This window comes from Hevea brasiliensis, chromosome 16 (genome assembly GCF_030052815.1).
Source record: "Hevea brasiliensis isolate MT/VB/25A 57/8 chromosome 16, ASM3005281v1, whole genome shotgun sequence".
Taxonomy (NCBI): domain Eukaryota; kingdom Viridiplantae; phylum Streptophyta; class Magnoliopsida; order Malpighiales; family Euphorbiaceae; genus Hevea; species Hevea brasiliensis.
The window spans coordinates 65,157,839-65,170,621 of record NC_079508.1 but is presented as its reverse complement, the minus strand read 5'-3'; the positions used below and the strand labels follow the sequence as shown (position 1 = coordinate 65,170,621).

Sequence of the window (12,783 nt, the reverse complement as noted above, 5' to 3'; positions counted from 1 at the left end):
ATTTCTAAACTAATTCAGACAAAAAAATTAATAATAAGCTAAATTAAACTTTCTTAATGAATACATGAGCTAAATTAAACATTTTACTTTTATTATTTTTATCTTATTATTTCATATTCCTTTCTATTCTCCATCCAAACTAAGTTACAGTTAATCTTTAATATTTTTAATAAATTACATGTTAACACTTAAAATTAACATTTACTTTCTCAAAAAAAATTAATCCTCAAAATGTTATACTACAAATTTGCTAATAATATATTATTGATAATATACAAGTATGGAATTCTCACATTGGAAAAAAATTTGAATAAGTGAGAGACATGTAAGTGATAATGATTTATAAACCCATTGCCTTAAGATTTTGGGCTAAATATGGTATAGAGCCTATAAATGTGTTCTTTTATAAGGCCTATTTATAAAGATTCTCTCTAGGTATTTTGGATTTCCTAGATCTCTAATAATTGGTATTAGAGCCGATGGTTCGGTAAGGACGAATATAAAAATGGTGATCGGTGATTCCTTCGATAGTTTGACATATGGATGGAAGAGTCGAGAGACTTCTGGTAGACCCAAAAGAGCAGGAAGATACTCTTTTAGAGAAGAGTATAGCGATGAAGTGAGAACTCTCAATACATGTGATGGCTCTAGTGTGGCTCTAAGAGGTGCAAACTCAAGTGGGTTTGATGGAGTAATTTAAATTCTTGGTGACATCGTAATGCTTGAGTTAAGAAAAAAAGCTTCTGTTTAAGGAGGAGTAGGCCTAGTAAGTTCAATGTATAAAAAATTCACACTTGAGAGTAAGATTATTGAGAATATACAAGTGTGAAATTTCAATATTGAAAAAAAAGGAGCTGAATGAAAGAGATATAAATGGAAATGACCTATAGACTATTTGCCTTAAGATTTTAGGTTAAATGTAATATTGAACCCATAAATGTGTTCTTTTATGAGGTTCATCTAAAAAATTATCTCTAAGTATTTTGGGCTCTCAAGATCTCCAACATATATTTTCCATTAATGCTAATATAAAGATTAGAAATTAAATATTAAAATAATTTGAGATTTAACTACATAATTTAAATTACATTAAAATCTTAGTAAATATTCACCTGAAATAATAAATAAAACTAATAATTTACCACATTAACATGCCATCAAAGGTCACCCACTTAAATTTAATTTTATAATTAAATAATATTTTTTATGAAAATTAAAATTCATAATTTAAGTTAAAATCTAAAAATATGCACTTAACTCTATTAAATTAAAATTTATTTATATAAAAATAAAAATTACAAATTAATTTATTTACAAAATTAATTTTGGATGATTTATAATTTATGGGAAATTACTACCTAATGTATTTTATTTATGACATAAATAAATGATAAATTTTATAAATATTTAACATTAAGGTATCAGTAATTATTAAAAAATTGTTCGTACCAAGGCAGTGATTATTAATAATTTTAATTTATTTTTTTAATTTTAATATATAAAAATTAAATAATATATTTTTTATTAATTATTTTATATTTTATATTTTATTAATTAAATATTATTTTATATTTTTATTATTTTTTATTTCTAAAAATTTTTAAAATATATTTTATAATAAAAATATAATAATATAATAAAATATTATTTAAAATTATAATATTATTTAAAATTGATTAAATAATATAATTATTTTTATTATTTTAAACGTTAAAATTTTATTAATTTAAAATAAAATTTTAAAAAATTATCTTAAAAACACTACATGACAATACCATAAACAATACCATATAACAACATTATAAAAAACAATGCCATCATTTTAAATTGTCTTCCTGTTATATATATATATATATATATAATATAAATATAGATTTATTAAATTAATGCATTATTGTAGCAAAGTATTTTCCATTAGTATTATGAAGCTCTGCGGCTGCGATCCGTGGCAGAAATGGGTCCCACCTGGATGATAAAGCTCGAAACGACATGATTGGCATCAAAGTTAATGAACACTAGTCAGTAGTTATCAAAGTTACAAGGGTCCACGTTGGCAAATCTTTGAATGCTTAAGGGCTAATATTGTCAATTTTCTTAGTGTTTCAGTTAAGGACTGAACCAGCAGGAGCAATTTCGTTTCCTCTTTCAGTACAGAGCACCAACAAGAAACAAGCAAGAATCTGTAAATTTTCCTCGTTCATCCATTACTCTACCTACAGCCTAGAGCTTAAGGATTTTCCAATTATTATTACTTTCTCTTGGAGCTGTTTTTAAGGTTTTGAAGAAATGATACTTTCGGCTCTGTTAACATCGGTTGGCATCAATCTTGGACTCTGTTTCTTGTTCTTCACTCTCTATTCTATACTCAGGAAGCAAGCCGGAAATGTTTTTGTCTATGTTCCCCGTTTGGTCGATAAGCAGAAATCGGAGGAGCAAAGTGATGGGTTAAATTTGGGAAGGCTTTTGCCTTCTGATGGTTGGGTGAGAAGCGCATGGCAGCTTTCCGAGGAAGACCTCTTGTCAATTTCTGGTTTGGATGCTCTAGTTTTCATGCGCGTTTTCATTTTCAGGTCTTTTAAATTCTTTTAGTACGTCAATTTATTGTGTGCTGTAGTTTTAGTTGTTTATTTGTTTATTTCTGAATGCAGCCTCAAAGTGTTTACATTTGCTGGGATTATTGGGATCTTCGTTCTCATTCCTGTTAATTATCTTGGGAATCAGCTCAGTATTGATGATTTTTATGATCTACCAAACAAGTCGTTGGACTCTTTCAGTATTTCGAATGTTAACGACGGTTCAAACTGGTAAGTGCTAGCTACCGTAATTAACAGAAATTTCATTGTTCATTTGAACACCCCCCATCCTTTTTTTTTTTTCTTTAGCTGGTGGACTGGTTCAGATTCTTTCTGCTTTTGGGCATTTGGATTTTGTGGCTAGGTCATAGGAGAGTCTCATCACACGGGAATCAGCGAATGAGAGATGTTTTGCGTTAACTTCTGATAAGTGATCATGGCAATTGAGCCGAGAGTTGTCTTGGCTTTTGTTTGCATATGCAAGTGTAGGTAACAAAGTGAAATTCTGTGCAAGTTTAGGTTGAGGTTTCAAAGTAGGTGTGCCTTACAATCATCAGCGGTCACCTTTCACTGTGCAAACCTCACGGTCATCTAACAATTATATTATATTTTGGTTGTTAGATTAACCTGTAAATTGTGAAGTTTGGTTAAAAATTTTGGAAACCCATCACAGGCTGCTCCTTATTTTTTGAAACTTAAGCTTGTCTATGCTTTCCTTTTATTGTGAAAGTTTTGGTATGCACTATTTTAGCTGCAGATAATTCCAAGAGGTTCAGGCATAAGCAGCTCTGCTCCCTTTGTGTGATGGATGGTATGTGCAAGGCCTTTACTGGTTTCCCTTAGTGATAATTGTGTTGTTGGGTCTAGGCCACAAGTGCTTTGAGCGCTTGATTAGTACATGTTCTTGATTTTCTGAAGCTCTCATTTGCTGGTGCTCATTTTAATTCTTGCAAGTATAGTTAAGAAATCTTGGTTTTGAAAAATGCTAATAGCTATAGATTCAAGTGTATCAGTGATAATATTAAATATGCTGCTTCTTCTTCTTGCCTAATAACTAACGATGTTGAAGCCACACTTCTTTCATTGTTTACCCTGCATAACTCATAAAGGGCAACATATTATCAATTTTGCCTCTTGCCCCCTCCCCCACCGCCCCTCACCCCCCCAATATCATAGATCTTTTAAACCTGCATTGTACCAGCAGATTTTGGAACTGGCAATTGGGCTTTGAGATGTAGAGATATTTGGTTGCTCTGGCTCTCTACAGTGTTTAAGGGGAAGAAAGATGATGAAATTTTGAAGTTGTGTTACTCTTACATTTATTCTAGATGATAAATGTTAGTTGGATTTTCATTAAGTTTTAAGTCAACGCCAATGCATTTCTGTAAGGCATTCTTATGCATTTTTGAATATTGGTTACATCGGATACAGTGGTGTTTGATGGATAGATTTACGAGAATTGGTTTTTGCTTTCTAGTTTTATTGATTTATTGAGCTGACTTGTTTTAGAATTCCATATCTTGGACAACACTAGTTGAACTACTTGTTGGCATCCATGAATTTCTTTGAAGAGGTTGTCTCATGCCCATGGTTGCTGTCATCTCTCTGTCTCTCTCACCATCTTTTTTATTTTTGTTTTTTTAGTCCTTTTTCTTTCTTTCTTTCTTTTTTTAATTTTTAATTTTTAATTTTGCTTATAACATACTTTGAGCTGAGAAAATAAAGTTTGTGAGGGTGAGTGGAAGCCACATAATCTGACTTCTTTTGGAGTTATTACATTTTGTTTCCATCTCTCTCTCTAATCATTCTCATCTATTGATTTCTGTTCTATTACATGCCTACTGCCCTTTTTACAAAGTTAACTTTGGACTTTGCTAACAAATTTTCTCTGAGATGGATTCTATTTCACTTTAATTTCATTATTTTAGTGTTGTTGACAAGGTCCTTTTAATATATACACACACACACACAAACATGTTTTTGTTTGCAAGATTTACCTGCATTCCCTCCCTCTTTCAATACCAATTTTTATATCAATCTTCCTCCTTTTATTTTTAATTAAAATATTTTTGCGATAAGTTGAGAGAAGGGAGATTGAGGTGGTTTGGTCATGTGAAGCGTAGACATACGGAGGCTTCAGTTAGACAAGTAGAGCACATTAGGCTAGAGGATAGAAAGAAAAAAAGGGGTAGACCTAAATTGACTTGGAGGAGAGTAGTACAGCATGACTTAGAAGCATTACACATTTCTGAGGATTTAACCCAAAATCGTTCAGAGTGGAAAAAGCGAATCCATATAGCCGACCCCAAATTTTTGGGATAAAGGCTTAGTTGAGTTGAGTTGAGTTGTATTTTTGCGCTAAGTAGAGCTCATAATTTTTTGTTTTCTTGTATTGACTTCACTGTGACTATTCATTTGCATATTTCACTTTATCAAGAGACCTCAAATTCATGATTGCTTTTGAGTGTATGTTAAGGAAACCCTGATCACTAGTCTTGGCCTTTCTCAAGGTTATGGATTCACTTTTCTGCTGCATATATTTTTACGGGAGTTGTCTGCTATCTTCTTTATTGTGTAAGTAATATTGTAATTTTCTGCAACAAATGCTAGTATACCTTTCTGGTTCACAAAATACAAGCATTCAGAAATTCTAATTTGGTGGTTATGTAAATCTGCAGGAGTATAGCTATATTTCATCAAAAAGAATTGCTTGCTTCTATTCATCCAAGCCTCAGCCTCACCAATTTACCATATTAGTCCGTGATATCCCTTCCTCATCTGGGAGAAGCTTTAGTGAAAAAGTTGAGAGCTTTTTCACAGAGTATCATCCTTCTACTTACCTTTCACATTCAGTGATTCATCAAACAAGCAAAATTCGAGGTCTCATTGTAAGCATTGAGGATGTCCTACTTGTTAATTTGTTTATTTGAGCTCACAGTCTATTAGATGTTCTTTCTGAAACTTAATTATTAGCTTTCATGTCCAATGGGGATTATGTCTATGCTGGTATATGTGTGCTACATAAATGTCTCCTAAATTTAATTATTAGGTGAGTATGTTCATTAGCTTTAAAGTCAATGTGTTTAAAACAAAAATTAAGAAGTTGACCTTACATTAATGCATCAAGGTAACACTCCTTGACATCTGAAATCAACTGTTAGGAGTTTCTTTTATCTCATGATAATTGTTAAACACAAAAAATCTGTTGGAATGTCCTAAAAAACTTTGAAATATATATTGGCTGTGATTTTTTCAGGTCCGTGAAACAATGAGAGGACAGACCTCTGAAGAATGACTATTTGCAAACTTTGTACATTTCATTCTTTAGGGACTGAGAGATTCATAATTGATGTACTATTGAGTTTTTGTTTTTAGTTCTGACATCCAGTGGTCTTCATTATTATATCCTTCTCTTTGCTTTTCTTGACAACTGTGTTATGCCATGCAGAATGATGCAGATAAGTTGTATAGAAAGCTTGCACGCATTAAATCAGAAAATCATTCCAAGCAAAAATTTAAACGTGATGGCTTTTTGGGACTCTTTGGACGGAAAGTTAATATTTTAGACCACTACGAAAAGAAGTTGGAAGATTTGGAAGAAAACGTGAGAATGGAGCAATACTCATTGGCATCAGAGGTGCGTCATATCTGTTCAAAACAGAAGTAACAATATCTTGGAAGGGATTTCGTCCCTTTAATGTAAATAAAGTTGCATTGTTCATTAACTCAATTCTCGATACAAAAGGAAAGAACTTTAGCGATTTTTAGTGCCATTTAGCTTTTAACTCCTAAAAACTTTAGTAAATGTCATTCTCAAAACCAATCTTGCCAAAGGAGGTTCTAACAGGTTGATCTATGTATGATTCTAACATCCAGAAGTTTTGGATGATTGGCTGCTGTCAGGACTAATGCACAAAACCATTATGAATTTGATGCTTGCCCTCTGTATCAGTGCATGGGACAGTTAACTGGTGATCTAATTTGCTTTAGAAGATAAAACACAAATATGCATCATTTATATCTTTTCAATTTGTCAAAATTTTAGATTACTTATTTATTTGTACTTGTCATGGGAGCATGCCAATGAAATGCATGTTTCTAGAAGACTTCTGCTTTTGTGAATTGTTGTTCATTGTGGTTGCAAATGAATTGCCACCACAGTGATGTGAATGTTCTTGTTTGTGATTACTCTGTCCCAGCTCATTTTGCTGCCTCTGGCTTGTTCAAATTCTATGCACTATGGAATTTTTTTTTCAAATATTCTTTGTTTTGACATTGAAGTTGAGAGCTGATGCAACCTATTGTTTATTATGCCTTCTAATTTTCTCAGGAAGTCCCAGCTGCTTTCGTGTCATTCAAGTCGCGTTTTGGTACTGCAGTAGTTCTTCACATCCAACAGGGGGTCAATCCCACAGAGTGGGTCACTGAGCAAGCTCCTGAAACTCAGGATGTACACTGGCCTTTCTTTTCTGCATCATTCATAAGAAGATGGATCTATAAGCTGGTTGCGGTTGTTGCCGTTATTGCTCTTACAATTATGTTCCTTATTCCAGTTGTGATAGTGCAAGGTCTTGCTAACCTGAATCAGTTGGAGATCTGGTTTCCATTTCTGAAAGGCATTCTTAGTCTGTAAGTGAAATTGAACTCTTTATTCTTTATTTATTTCTTCCTAAAGTCAAAGCATGCCGGGTTCACTTGGGGTCGATTGAGCTTATATATGTCTAAACAACTACTGTTAACATTGTTAATGTTGTAGCCTACTGCCACAGTTTCAAACTAGTGGAGGAATTAATTGAGGGTTCAATTTCTCATTTGAAATTCATGAATTCATCTGTACAGTAGAATTCTGGTGAACTAAAATATGGCCAAACAAAGTTTAAATCCAAAAATGTATTATATGAAGCATTAGGATTTAAGCTTATGCATCCACATTTGATAAATGATGTATAGCATTCAGTGTTGAACTTGGTGTTTGAATTTCTAAAGACATAAGTTAGAGTGTTAGACATTGCCATATCAAATTCTTTCTCGTTTTTGAGGTGAATCCTGATTTTTCAATCAGAACTGAATCAACCCTTTCTTTTTTTTCTTGATTAACTTAGAATAAATAAAAATTTTGTTTCAATAATAATGATATATAAAAATGAGATGTAGCCCTCCACAAAGTGAAATGGAGGAGAAGGATCTATGTGGATGATCCCAACTAGTTTAAGACTAAGGCTTACTTAATTTGTATTTGGAAATATAGAAATAATGGGGCTAAATGTATAATTACTACTATGGGAAAGTATTATCAACGAATGGTGTTTCACTTACAGGAAAATTAATGGAGCTTGTGGATACCTTGGAAAGGAGAAGGGTGAATATTGCTTGTATTCAGAAGACTAAATGGGTAGGAGAGAAAAGCAAGGAAGTGGGTAATTCAGGGTACAAACTGTGGTTTACCGGAAAGGAGTGAAACAAGAACAGAGTGGGTATAATCATAGACAGGACATTGAAAGACGCTGTAATAGCTGTGAAAAGAGTAGGAGATAGAATTATACTAGTAAAGCTAGTACTAAAAAGAGAAACAATAAATGTAGTTAGTGCCTATACTCCACAAATAGGACTAGATAGTGAGAGTAAACAAAGGTTTTGGGAAGATATGGATGATTTTATGCAAAGCATACTGAATGAAGAGAATGTTTTAATTGGTGGAGATTTGAATGGACATGTAGGAAGTGATAGGCAAGGTTATAAGAATGTTCATGGAGGTTTTAGTTTTGGCAGTCGAAATGAGGAGGGAAACAGCATCATGGATTTTGCTATGGCATGCGACCTAATACTAGCAAATACCTACTTTATAAAAAGAGAGTCACATTTAGTGACTTTCAAAAGTGAGCAACATACAAGCCAAATCGATTTCCTCTTAACCAGGAAGACAAATAGAGCTCTATAAAAGGATTGCAAGGTCATTTCAGGAGAAGCTTTAACAAGTCAACATCGGTTAGTTGTTTTAGATGTCAAGATTAGGAACAATTTAAGTAAGGTCAGAAGAAATAGTGTAGCTCTAACAAAGTAGTGGGAGTTCACAGGAGTAAAGCAAGTGAAGTTCAAAAATGAGCTTCTCGAGTTCGAAGCATGGAAGCTGGATATGAAGGTCAATGATATGTGAATAACAATGGCATCAAAGATTAGAGAAGCAGCTAGAAAAGTACTTGGAGAGTCTAAAGGACATGGACTACTCTCAAAAGAGAGATGGTGGTGGAATGAGGAAGTACAAAAGGCAGTGAAGAGAAAAAGGGAATGGTATAAGAAATTACCTAAATTTGATAATAATGAGGCATATAAACAGTACAAGATAGCAAAGAAAGACGCAAAAAAGACAGTTAGTCAAGTAAGAGCACAGGCCTTTGAAAAGTTATATGAGAAACTTAAAACTAAAGAAGGGGAGAAAGATATTTATAGATTAGCAAGGAGGAGAGAAAGGAAATATCAAGATTTGAATCAAGTCAGGTGCATTAAGGATAAAGAAGGAAAAGTGTTGGTGAAAAATGAGGACGTTAAAGAAAGATGGAAAAATTATTTTAATGATCTCTTTAATAATAGTCAAAATGGTAATAGCGTGAATATAGACTATAGAACAATAGAAAAGAATGTGAATTATACTAGAAGGATTAGATCTTTAGAAGTAAAGGAAGTACTTAAGACAATGAAAGTGGATAAAGCCTGTGGACCCGATGGAATACCAATTGAAGTGTGGAAGTGTTTGGGAGATATGGGAGTGGCATAGTTAACTAAATTATTTAATAAGATTCTAAACTCAAAGAAAATGTCTGATGAATGGAGGGGGAGTATTTTAGTACCTATTTTTAAAAATAAGGGAGACATACAGAGTTGCTCAAACTATAGGGGAATTAAATTCATGAGACATACTACGAAGTTGTGGGAGAGAGTTGTGGAGTATCGACTACGTCATGATACTTCGATCTCTCTCAATCAATTTGGCTTCATGTCTGGTCATTCAACTATGGAAGCGATCTTTCTCATTAGAAGCTTGATGGAAAAATATAGAGATGTGAAGAAAAATCTACATATGGTTTCTATTGATTTGTAGAAGGCTTATGATAGTGTTCCAAGAGATATCTTATGGAATGTGTTAGAACAAAAGAGGGTATCTATTAGGTACATACAAGTGGTGAAAGATATGTATGAAGGAGTAACTACTATTTTGTGCACAGTGGGAGGGGACACAAGAGATTTTCCGATCTCAATTGGATTACACCAAGGATTAGCTATAAGCTCTTATATTTTTACATTAGTTTTAGATGAATTGACGAAACATATACAAGAGAGTATTCCTTAGTGCATGATGTTTGCGGATGATATTGTTCTGATAGATGAGACGCGAGAATGAGTAAATAGAAAGTTACAGTTTTGGAGAAGTAATCTAGAGTCAAAGGGCTTTAAGTTAAGTAGAACGAAGACAGAATACATGCATTACAAGTTCGGTGAAGGCCAAACTGGTGAAGGGAAGAAGTTAGTTTGGATGGAGTGGTACTGTCCCAAAGTAATCGCTTTAAATATCTCGGCTCAGTCCTTCAAGTAGATGGGGGATGTGAGGAGGATGTTAGTCATAGGATTAAACCCGGATGGTTAAAGTGGAGACGTGCCACTAGAGTTTTATGTGATCGCAAGATTTCCAATAAGTTGAAAGGAAAATTTTACTGTACAGCCATACGACCGGCTATGTTATATGGTAGTGAGTATTGGGCACTGAAGGAGTCGTATGCGTCTAAGATAAGAATTGCAAAGATGAGAATGTTAAGGTGGATGAGTAGCCATACTAGACTAGATAAAGTCCTTAATGAGAGTATTAGAGAAAAGGTAGGAGTGGTGCCAATTGATGATAAATTGAGAGGAGGGAGATTGAGTTGGTTTAGTCATGTGAAGCGTAGACATACGGAGGCTCCAATTAGACAAGTAGAGCACATTAGGTTAGAGGATAGAAAGAAAAAAAAGGGTAGACCTAAATTGACTTGGAGGAGAGTAGAACAACATGATCTAGAAGCATTACACATTTCTGAGGATTTAACCCAAAATCGTTTAGAGTAGAGAAAACGAATCCATATAGCCGATCCCAAATTTTTGGGATAAAGCTTAGTTGAGTTTGAGTTTGAGTTCATGTATAAGCCAGGAGAAGTTTTCAGTATTGACCGATCATTAAAACAATAATGGCTTTATTTGTGGAAATTTTATTGTTTTACAGTGATTTTGTCTAATTTGAAATAAAATACTAATATGTAGTCTTTTTTGAATTGCAGAACTGTTGTCAGTCAACTGATTACAGGATATCTACCTAGTCTAATTCTTCAGTTTTTTCTATTTTTTGTGCCACCCATGATGATATTGTTTTCCTCCATGCAAGGATACGTTTCTCATAGTCAAATAGAAAAAAGTGCTTGTACCAAGGTGTTATACTTTACCATATGGAACATTTTTTTTGCAAATGTACTATCAGGATCAGTTTTCTATCAGGTCAACGTTTTCCTTGAGCCCAAAAATATTCCCAAGGTACTAGCTCAAGCTGTTCCATCTCAGGTGAGAATGCATCTGCATTACTTTGCTTTAAATGCCAGCTGTCATTAAAAACCATTTTTTATGTTATGGAAAAAATAAGATAGGTTCTTCATTCTGGGTGTAGGCGTCATTCTTCATTTCATATGTCGTGACATCTGGATGGACAAGTCTATCATCAGAGCTATTTCGGTTGATTCCTCTGCTTTGCCGTTTTATAAGAAAACTATGTGCCAGAAGAAATGGTAACAAATTTGAGGTCCCAGCAATTCCATACTACAGTGAAATTCCCACTGTCCTCTTCTTTGGACTTCTTGGTGTAACATATTTTTTCCTTGCTCCACTAATTCTGCCATTTCTTCTGATTTATTTTTGCCTGGGATACATCATCTTTCGCAACCAGGTAAGTGAAGTTCTTTATCAGCCTGATAGTCAAATACTCACTTATATATTGGATATTTATAAATTAGGTGTTATCGTTGTGTTTCCAATAAAATTACCTATTTTTGACAGTATCCTTTGAATTTCTTTTTTTACAGTTTTTGAATGTATATGCACCCAAGTATGAAACTAGTGGAAAGTTTTGGCCTATGGTGCACAATTCCACAATTTTTTCCTTGATACTGATGCATGTTATTGCAATTGGGATATTTGGACTTAAGAAGCTGCCTCTGGGTTCCAGTTTAACTATTCCTCTTCCAGTTCTCACACTTCTTTTCAACCAGTACTGCAGGAAAAGGTTCCTACCTATGTTTAAAGCTTATCCTACTGAGGTATGTTGTCCTATCAATAATATATAACCATATATTATTTTCACAATATTCCTTTGGCGCACTTCCATCTGAATGGCATAGAGATTTTATATATATGATGATTATATCGTATTCAACATTTTGATTGTAACATCAAGCTTGATGATCCGTAGCAACATTGAGTTGCTTTATACCAAAAGTTGTTCTGACCATTCTACATATACATGATATATTGGAAATTCTTGAAAGGAAGAAAGAGCTTTCATGATTTGAATCCCTGACAGCCTGCACCATAATTGCGGATACTTGAATAGCTTCTACCTGAATTTTATGTGGTTCTGCAGTGTTTGATAAAGAAAGATAAGGAAGACCAAAACGAGCCAAGTATGGCTGAATTCTATGATAAATTGGTTACTGCTTACCGTGACCCAGCTTTGATGCCAGTCCAGTATGCCAGAAATGTTGACCGGCACAACTCCCCGCTTCTTCATTCAGAAGTTTGAAATCTTTTGGTTATTGTTTTTTCAACTCGCTGTGTAATTCTTGTGAAATGTGCATGTTTATGAAATGACAAAGTGAACACTGTAGGTCATAATTACTGAACTTTTGTTTTATAAATATAATTATTGAACTTATAATTGATTTTATGTGATCATTAATTTCAAGTTTATAGTAATATTAATAAATTTAATTATAATTTTTATTTAAATAAAATTATATAATAAAGGTAATTACCAATAATAATAAATTTGTCTGAGAAGGAGACCATTAATTAACAGTGAAACCTCCCCGTGGAGGAGCAAGATTAGATGCTTCCACTTGTCTTAATCAATAGCTTATTAAGTAATTAAAAAGAAGAGCAATAACCATAACATCCCATGTGGCAATAGAAATGCAATTTG

The 12,783-nt window shown here is 33.4% G+C and overlaps 1 protein-coding gene across 2 annotated transcripts; it reads left to right on the top strand.

Annotated features, from left to right (window-relative positions):
* The first annotated feature begins 1,856 nt into the window (after positions 1-1,856).
* LOC110666173 (CSC1-like protein HYP1) lies at positions 1,857-12,567 on the top strand. 2 transcript variants are annotated; one of them, XM_021826577.2, is made up of 10 exons: positions 1,857-2,570; positions 2,649-2,804; positions 5,084-5,147; positions 5,252-5,461; positions 6,022-6,210; positions 6,904-7,202; positions 10,877-11,153; positions 11,257-11,532; positions 11,669-11,902; positions 12,226-12,567. In XM_021826577.2, the coding sequence occupies exons 1-10, from the start codon at positions 2,287-2,289 to the stop codon at positions 12,382-12,384; spliced, it is 2,148 nt and encodes a 715-aa protein (XP_021682269.2). In that variant the 5' UTR covers positions 1,857-2,286; the 3' UTR covers positions 12,385-12,567. The 2 variants fall into 2 exon arrangements, with proteins under 2 accessions (XP_021682269.2, XP_057993573.1); XM_058137590.1 differs by having other exon boundaries at positions 2,344-2,530.
* The last annotated feature ends 216 nt before the right edge of the window (positions 12,568-12,783 follow it).

What these genes read in the sequence shown, in the direction of transcription:
- LOC110666173 (XM_021826577.2), top strand. Translation starts at nt 2,287, where the DNA reads ATGATACTTTCGGCTCTGTTAACATCGGTTGGCATCAATCTTGGACTC. An exon ending in CTGAAAGGCATTCTTAGTCT is followed by an intron (nt 7,203 to 10,876) that starts GTAAGTGAAATT and finishes TTTGAATTGCAG; the next exon opens with AACTGTTGTCAGTCAACTGA. An exon ending in ACATCATCTTTCGCAACCAG is followed by an intron (nt 11,533 to 11,668) that starts GTAAGTGAAGTT and finishes CTTTTTTTACAG; the next exon opens with TTTTTGAATGTATATGCACC.